The sequence below is a fragment of the Benincasa hispida genome, chromosome 11, assembly GCF_027475165.1.
Source record: "Benincasa hispida cultivar pf3 chromosome 11, pf3_genome.v1.1, whole genome shotgun sequence".
Lineage (NCBI taxonomy): Eukaryota > Viridiplantae > Streptophyta > Magnoliopsida > Cucurbitales > Cucurbitaceae > Benincasa > Benincasa hispida.
Genome location: NC_143488.1, coordinates 34,727,581 through 34,737,066, shown reverse-complemented (window position 1 = coordinate 34,737,066; position 9,486 = coordinate 34,727,581). Strand labels below are relative to the sequence as shown.

Below are 9,486 nucleotides of genomic sequence, written 5' to 3'. Positions count from 1 at the left end.
AATGTATATTAATATGATTAATATGTAATTGATTATGGATGTGATCTATAATTCAAATTAAGTTGAAAAGAAACATTTGAATTAGATTCAAAGGATTAATTTAAGTGAATTAGATTCACAGGGAATTAATTAATTAATAGCGAAGTGTTGCACATATACATATAATGTTTATGATAATTATATATATATATATATATATATATATATATATATATATGCTAAATTGAATTTAATGTATAAATAGTGATTTAACTAATGTGCTAATTAATTAAATAAATGTTATTTAATTAATTGTGCATGAGGAAAAATTGGAAAAAGACTAGGAGAAGGGGTTGATCCTTATCTATATAAAGTCTTCCTTATGGCCCTTTTGGGAACACACAAAACACACAATAGAATTCCAAGCATTTATTGTGCAATTTTTTCCTAAGCAAGAAATCCTCTCTACTCTCCCAAAAAAATTTTCTTCCTCACCCTCTTCCAATCAATAGTGTGATACCACCTATCATTCTATTGAAATCTTCGAGAATAACAAGGTTACTCTCGTGGTTGTGCTTGAGTTTGTTCGAGGAAACGTTCGTGTTCAAGACCGTTGGAGGAGCCGCTCGTTGGAACACCGAGAGAATCGTTCTTGGAGCTTTGGAATCTACAAAGGTGAGAATTGTTCTAACTTTTCTCTACAACATACTAATTGCATGTTTGTTCTACGTTTATTCTGTTTTAGTTTACTGTTTTATTTATGTAAAAATCTATTTACAGGATGTAAGATGTTCACAACGCTTCCGCTGTGGGATTCAATCCCAACATCCTTTGCTCAACAACCTCCATCGTTAAAAGATCCTTGTTGTAATCCGTTCTATCAAGAATATTATAAATTCCCGCAATCCATCAATTATATTCTTATCAGAAACTAGATGTGATCATCACAAAATGCTGTCTCTTAAATTAGCCATTAAATTTCATGATGCTTACTCTGTCTCAATTGATGGCAGTGGTGGAGGTCTTTGCCTCCTATGGAAAGACAATGTTCAAGTCCATATAAGATCCTCATCTGCCTCTCAAATTGATATTAATATTCTTATGGATAATATTTCTTGGAGATTTACAGGTTTGTATGGCCATCCAAACTCGTGCAAAAGATCAGAAAGTCGGGAATTACTACGACAAATCCATAACAATGATATCTCACCTTGGCTTGTAAGTGGCGACTTAAATGAGATCATGTGGAATTAAGAAAAACACTAAACATTGAAATGAGATCATGTGGAATTTAGATTCCAAGAACACTGGACGTTTCATGATTCTTGTTCCTCTATTATTAAAGAAGCATGTCCATGGAACACCACCTGTTTTAATCCTATGGATCTTCAAGCTACTCTGTCTTCTACAATTGGAAAACTATCTCATTGGGGCCACTCGATCACTAACTCCATCAAATAAAAAATTAGGGGGCATTTGGCCTCAAGTTGGGTTGGGTTGGGTGGGTACCACTATTTGGTTCACCAATTATTAAAGAAGTTTATTATCTTGTTATTCGCGCTAACTCACATTTCTCATTTCGTTATTCGCATCAATTCTCCCAATTACTCTCTTCCTATAATAATTACCAACTCAATTCTGCAGCCAAATAACCCTTTAAAATTTGTCAAAATCGTATCAATTCTACTTGTGTCACTAACATAATAGATAAGGTTCCTACTATTATTACAGAAGAAATGAATCTTTCCCTTATTACTCCATTTTCTAAAATGGAAATTAAACAATTACTTTTCAACGAGTATAAACGTGACCTAAATAGCTACTAACTAAAGACTAAAATGTCGATCGAAAGTGTTTATTATTATTGTTATTATTTTTTAAATTTCATTGCGATCAAAATTAATAAATAGTCGTGGCCTCAAGTTGGAGGTGACAACATTACAATTACGTTCGTGGCTATTTATTGATACTGGGGCCCCCGCCCCTTCATTCCCTCATTGACTCAATTTCCATTCAAATCTGATCTCACAAACAAACACTCTCACAGTTCCGGAGAACAATCAAAGAAGATTAGTGGCAATGGCGACCATCAAAGTTCCGGACCATCTTCCTTCTCCTGCCGAAGACTGTGAACAGCTTCGTAAAGCTTTCCAAGGTTTGCAATTCAAATCGTTTTCCGTTCCATTTTCATTCATTTTGTTCCTTCTTTTAGAGTTTCTCATTCGAGTGAGTCAATGTTCTGAGGATCGAGGTTTTATTCATCTTGATTGATGATTGTTGTGAAGCTTCACTAAGGTCTAATCTAATTTTGTGTTCATTTTTGGTAAGTGATCACGTAAACGTAAATCGAAATGAAGCTATGTCGATCCGATTTTCTGATCTGCTGGAGATCATGATTGCGTTCTTTCTGTTTACCGAACTTTCAGCTTGATCGTATTTCTGTTTTTTTGTTGCGTGATCTATATTTGATCGATTTATGTATTAGATGGTTCAATGTACAGTAGTTACTACAGACGGAATTTAGATGAAAATTTTTATGCAGTTGCTACTCTTTTGTTTCTGCAATCTATATAGTTTAATGTCTCTCTTATCTTTGTTTGGATGTCGAGCAGTTTCTGGTTATCATTCCGTTTCTTAACTGCTGTGTTGTGACTTTTGGTCGATCAACGTGCAGGATGGGGAACGAACGAGGACTTGATCATATCCATTTTGGCCCATAGAAATGCAGCTCAAAGAAGTTTAATACGGAAAACCTATGCTGAGACATATGGTGAAGATCTTCTTAAAGAACTAGACAAGGAACTTTCGAGTGATTTTGAGGCAAGACTTTGCTGCTTATTTCATGTCTCATTCTTTACAATTGCTTTGACTGAAATTCGATTTTTGTGCAGCGTATTAGTATTTGTACATATCAAACTAATTTTCCAGAATTTATTCACTCTTTAATTCTTTAGTAATGAACTTTGTCGTGCTTCCTACAGAGGATTGTACTTCTGTGGACATTGGAACCTGCAGATCGTGATGCACTTATGGTTAATGAAGCAACAAAGAGATTAACCTCAAACAATTCGGTTATTGTGGAAGTTGCTTGCACTCGAACATCAATCGAATTATTCAAGGTGAGGCAGGCCTATCAAGCCCGTTTCAAGAGATCTCTTGAAGAAGATGTTGCATATCATACTTCTGGAGATATCCGCAAGGTAACAATAACTTTTGAAACATATAAGCAATATCAGCAAACGTGTATAATTCAATGACACAATAAATAAAATCAGAGATTGACCCAAGAAGATGTTTGAGGTAAATGGTATTTCCTTATGCTGTATTTGCTGCTGACTCACCCTGACGAAAACTCTATGCAGCTTTTGGTCCCTCTGATTACCACGCTCCGATACGAGGGAGATGAGATGAACAAAATCTTAGCAAAATCAGAGGCTAAAATACTCCATGAGAAGATATCAGACAAGGAATACAATCATGACGAACTAATTAGAATTCTGACGACAAGAAGCAAAGCTCAATTACTTGCAACGCTTAATCACTACAATAACGAGTATGGCAATCCCATCAACAAGGTACATATGTACACATTTTCCATGAGTATTTCAAAGTTTGAGTATTAATATTGGTTTCCTGCTTTGCTTTCATGTAAAAGCCTTCCATTTACTTAAACTACTTTAACTACAACTACATGCATCATCAGAACAAAATAGTAAAGCCTTCCATTTACTTAAACTACTTTAACTACATGGCATCAATTCGTTTTTCATTTAACTGACTGATTAGCTTTAGCCAATTTAAAAACTTGACAATGTACACTGAATTTTTGAAAAGGCAGAACACTTTTTTTATTCATACAAATACCATTCTTCAAATTTACATAAATAACAGCAATCACCAATAACATACTCTCAACAACTATTGAATAAGTTTCCAATTTGATTGAAATCTAATAGTAGTGATACACATCTCAAACAATTACTGTATTTAAAAAATTACTCACACATCAAGATGGTTTGATTATTTTTCATATGAAAAAATGAAAATCATCTAACTACCACTCGTAAGTTTTATTAGCTAAATAAGATGTGATATTCTATAATTTATGGGAAAGTTTCCAGTGTTACCATACAGCTGAGCTAAGGGTCATTGTGTCAAATGAAACTGCATATTTTCAGGATTTGAAGGCTGATCCAAACGATGAGTACCTGAAGTTACTGAGAACAACCATCAAGTCTTTGACCTTCCCAGAAAGACACTTTGCAAAAATTCTTCGTTTGGCAATCAACAAGTTGGGAACAGATGAGTGGGCACTTACCAGGGTCGTTGCTTCTCGAGCTGAAATCGACATGGAGCGCATCAAAGAGGAATATTATCGTAGGAACAGCGTTCCTCTGGATCGTGCCATTGCTAAAGACACTTCTGGAGACTACGAGAGAATGCTTCTTGAGTTGATTGGGCATGGTGATGCCTGAGGTACCCTCTTTTTCAATAAGTAGTTTGTTTTCACCTCATCTTGATGTCTTGTCTTGTGTACTCTGTTGGATTTCCTTCTTGTATTGTGTATTAAGGGATGTTTTGTTCAGGCTCACATCAGTTTTATTTGAATAAATGAATATATTTTAAACTTGCATCTGTTACAAAGTTATGATATAATGTAGGTGTAAATATTGTTTTGGTCCTGTACTTATGTAAGTTCAATTTGGTCCTTTGATTTTGAAAATATTCATTTTATTTCGTAATTTGGTTTATTTTGATTATTGTATTTTCAAAATATTCATTTTGGTATCTGTAATTAAAAAAAAAAAAGGATAATTTTAGTCTTTTCGTTTCTATTTTTTCTCATTTCTTTCCTCAAATATTTACATCTATATCACTTCATTCATAAAATTTTTATAGCTATATATTGTTGGATATATTTTCAAATATAGGAAAAAAAAAACTCATTTCAAAAGAGTATGGAAACTTTTTGCAATTTAAGGAATTCTATTGTATATAAAATTTGTTTTGAAACATTACCAATAGAGATCAAAATGGTCATTTTTAAAAAAATATAAGGACCAAAATATATGCTTTGAAAGTTCAAATTTCATCAATTGTGGAACGGTATCTTGCTGTCATCTCGCCTTCATGTTAAACTACTCTCTTAAGACAAACAAAAAATTTTAAAGATTTTTTTTGAAAAATGGCAAAAAAATTTCAAAACTTAAAAATAGCAAAATGATTTTTTAAAATAAAAAAATATTACTTAGCAAATACCCAAACTACCTGAACAAACTCAACTGGATAAAACCTCCATCGTATACTAAACCAAATACAAAAAGAGTAGACCTAAACCAACACAAATATTCACACGAATACACAAATACACTGTAATAAAGTATTTTAGACATAAAAGAACTAAAATCCCACCAAATTCCAAAACAACTAAAATACACTGAAGATGCCGATGACAGTCGTAGCATGGACGACGACGTGCGATAGATAAAAGAGATTTTGGAAGTAGTTAAATGAAGGACATGACATGCGTGAGAGATGAGATTGGGACCGACACTAAAGAAGATAAGGAATTTAATTTAGGTTTTTTTTTGTCTTTATCTTATATTTTACATATTATATATTATTAAGTCATTGCAAACAAGAAGATTTGGTCAATCGCCAATGTCCTAAGTGAATGATGTTTTATTATTATTATTATTATTATATAATTTCAATTAGGGTTAACTCTTCTCCTTTTTTCTCTTAATTTCAAACTTTATAAATTCTAAATTTTTTATCAATTTAAATTCAAAAATTTCAAATATCGCATCAAATAAATTTAAATTTATTGTCTTTTCAATTACATCAATTTTGGATTAAAAAAACAAAATTAAAGGAAAACAAAATCCAGTAACTTGGGACAATTAATTTAAATTCATCTAAAACTCAAGATATTTAAATTTTATAACTTTATGATACAATTACATTGTATGTGTAAATGTAGATTAGTTAAATCTCATAATTTCATATTACTATTACACTATGTGTAAATATAATAGCAAAACTTATTTACGAAAGATGTTAAAAATTTCAAACAAGGGCTAGAGATTGATTTAAATATGATAATAGCCGAGGACGAAAATATCGCTATCGATGTAAATATCGATAACTCGATTTTATGGATATATCGACGGATATTTAAATATTGATGAATATTTAGAAAAAAAATCATAATATCTTAGAAATTTATGAAAATATGGTGAAATTATTAGTGAAATGTTAGAACAAACTTATTTAAGTTATAAAGTACGACTTTAAGCATATAAATCAATAATTTACTATTTAAATCAAGAGCTTACAATCAATTAATTAATGATTTAGTTTACAATCAAGTATGACCGATTTAGTTTAAGAGTAAAATGATCTAATTTACAATTAATATTTTCTTAAAAAGTGTGTATTTTCAATAATAATTAGAAGTAAAATCAAATTTTCAAAAAAAAATTGAAAAGGTTAAAAGAGAAAAAAAGAGAGAGAGAAGAGGTAGAGAGAGGATTGAGATTATAGACTACAGAGACAAAAAAAAATTAAAAATTAAAAATTATACGGTATATGAAAATAGAAAAAAAGAATATAGTGAGAGAATTTAAAAAATAGATAAGAAGATGGATGATGGTTATGAATGAGAGAAGGGAAAAAAACCCTATAAATTTTAAAAATACAAATAAGTTTTATATAATAATTAATTAAAAGAAAAAACATGAGAAAGGAAAATATTGTTGTTTTCAAACTATTTGTAAAAATATTGTTGTTTTTTTAAAAAAAATAAGTCAAGGGTTGAAAATTCGACCTAGGACCTTATTTTCATTTGTACATCGAACTTTGAACCCTCGACCTTACTCTTCCTAACATTATTATTGAATCTGTTTAATTATCATTCCGGAGACCTTTCTCTATCAAAAGATCGTATTTCTAAATTTTCATAAGGTCCCCTTGGAATTCCTTCCAGAGCTTGTTGAATAATTTTTACGGATTCTGTCATCTCAGCAAGTCTGACTAAATAACGAGCTAATGAATCTCCTTTTTTTGCCACTGAATTTCCCAATCAAATTCGAGAGCGAGATTATGAGAGAGAGCGAGATTTTGAGTGAGAGCGAGAGCGAGATTTTGAGAGTGAGCGTGAGCGAGAGCGAAATAGCGAGATTTTGATAAAGAGCGAGAATACCGTACAAATTTTCCTTTTTTTCTTTTTAATTATTACACATTCCACCTTCTTCTTTCTAATCCTTTCTTTTTTTTATTTAATTTTTCATTTTATAAAAATAATTTCTAAAAATATTTTATTATTTTATTTAAACTCTAAAAAGAATAAATTAAAAAAAATAATAACTCATAAAAATAAAAAATTGTAAATTAAATATCTCATTTATATAAAAATAATTACAAAAATCAATGTGTCCCACAAGGCGGACGTCATGGATTTCGAGATGGTTTTCGTCGTCGACTTCGAACTTGAGATTGCTCAGGTTCTTCTTGATGTTGCTCTAGTACCTCTGCAGGCGCTTCATAATATAAATATTCATTATGCTCTCCACGACCCCGACCATGTTCATGCACGTATGAAGACGAAGAACCAACCTCTGAGTCATAATGTCCTGAACCAAATGCTGGCATCATCATCATCAGACTAACATAATCAGTTTGACTATGCGTCTGCGTCATAGAGGGCAACTCTTCCACATTATGTGCAACCTCATCAAACCCATCCTCTTCCCGAACAGGTCCTCTACGTCTAGGAGTTGGTGGAGGAACAATAGGTATATCGTACATATAATGAATTTCCTCCATATAGCTTTGGTTGTCACTACATATAGCAAGAACCTGGTTCAGATCATTCGCAACCTCACGGAGTCTACTGTTGTTCAATCTCTGTGAATTATAAAACAATTAAACAATATTTAAAATAAATTTAAATTTAAAAAAATAGATAATATTCATTCATTTACCAGATGACCCCACAACTTCTCCCGGACGAGTGACATAGCGCCTTGTGATATTATTATACCAATGAATATATTCTGGAGTGACATCTGTGTCAAACTGTTTAAGAGAAACCCCCACTGCAATAAACCTTGCACGATAGTGCCATCATACTACTAAATGTGCAACTTTTTCGGACCAATCTCCAGTCCTTAGGTCAATATCATGCAGTACGGGTTCAGTATTACAAGGTGATGGGACATCCTGCTGAAAACCGAATTGTCTCATCACTCTGTCAGGAAGATGTCACTCACCAATGTAAAAACATATGAGAGGACTCATCGTCCGCCATATGTTTTGACCATTCGTACAAAAATTAGGCAAAGTATGCACAATAATTTTGTACGGCTCCCAAATAACCTGAAACACAAAAAATTATATTATAGAATACTAAAGACAAATACAATAAAAATGTGAATAAAATAATCAATTAGGTTTAGTGTAATGTACCTGTTCAGGTTGAAGTAGATCAAACATGTATCTATACTGGTTGACTACATGTGTGGCTGTCCTAGTCATACAAAATTTGTCTCTCCACCTAAATTTTTAAATTGATAATTTAGAATTTAAATTAACTAGATCAGTGATATAAAAATTAAATTGAATTAAAACAACATACCGAGAACCGTAGGCTTGTCCAACTAACTGAGCGTCATTAACATGATGTAGTTGTGGAGCCATTGTTGGAAATCACTCCCAAGCCCATAGTTGCAAAAGTATGAGAGGCCCAACTATCTCTCGAACCTCAGGTCTTGTTGCTTTGCATAGTTGTCTATACAACCATGCCAAGCATGCTCTACCCCACGAATACCGCCCCGCATCATGGAGGTTAACTAACAGTGGCAGGAACATCAAGTGAACAAAATGACTTGATTTATCTGAAAACAGACTTCCACCCATCATTTGTAGTATATATGCTCGTGCATATCTTATGACGGTTTCCTCGTCTGCATCATCTGTGAGCTCACGAAATTGTGTTTCTAACCATATTAAACTTAACCTCGATCCTTTAATCTTGTCGGCAGGTGCTTGAGTCCATTGCTCTAAACTAATGTTGTCAAAAAAAACTTAGACAGCTCCGATTTATTCCTTTGATATCTTCAATTGCTTTGTTGAACTTTTGAATTTGAAACTGACACCCAGCACGATAAACATATTTTTTCAATGAATTAAATTTATACTTCTTATTGAAGTTGCTGACGATATGTCGTAAGCAGAAACGATGGTGACATTTCGGTCCCGTCCAACCATTTGCTGGGTTGTTCACTGCTGCAATTATACCAGCATGTCGATCTGAAATTAAACACACCTCTTCGTGTGTTACAATTTCTCTCAGGTGTTTCATACATAGTGATCTCGAACAAGCCATCATACCGAGCGGTACTGTTCATGTAACAAGTGACAAGCATTCGGCATTCCATGCTCGCATTTTATGGCCGTTTGCTCACATTTTAACATGAACTACAAATATTTTATTAAGGACTACTA

General features: G+C 32.6%; 1 protein-coding gene across 1 annotated transcript; it reads left to right on the top strand.

Annotated features, from left to right (window-relative positions):
- The first annotated feature begins 759 nt into the window (after nt 1-759).
- Nucleotides 760-4,606, top strand: LOC120089875 (annexin D2-like). Its single transcript, XM_039047302.2, has 5 exons — nt 760-2,134; nt 2,654-2,799; nt 2,961-3,179; nt 3,342-3,554; nt 4,158-4,606. Exons 1-5 carry the CDS (start codon nt 2,059-2,061, stop codon nt 4,452-4,454), a joined length of 951 nt encoding a protein of 316 aa, XP_038903230.1. The 5' UTR covers nt 760-2,058; the 3' UTR covers nt 4,455-4,606.
- Nucleotides 4,607-9,486: the final 4,880 nt, after the last annotated feature.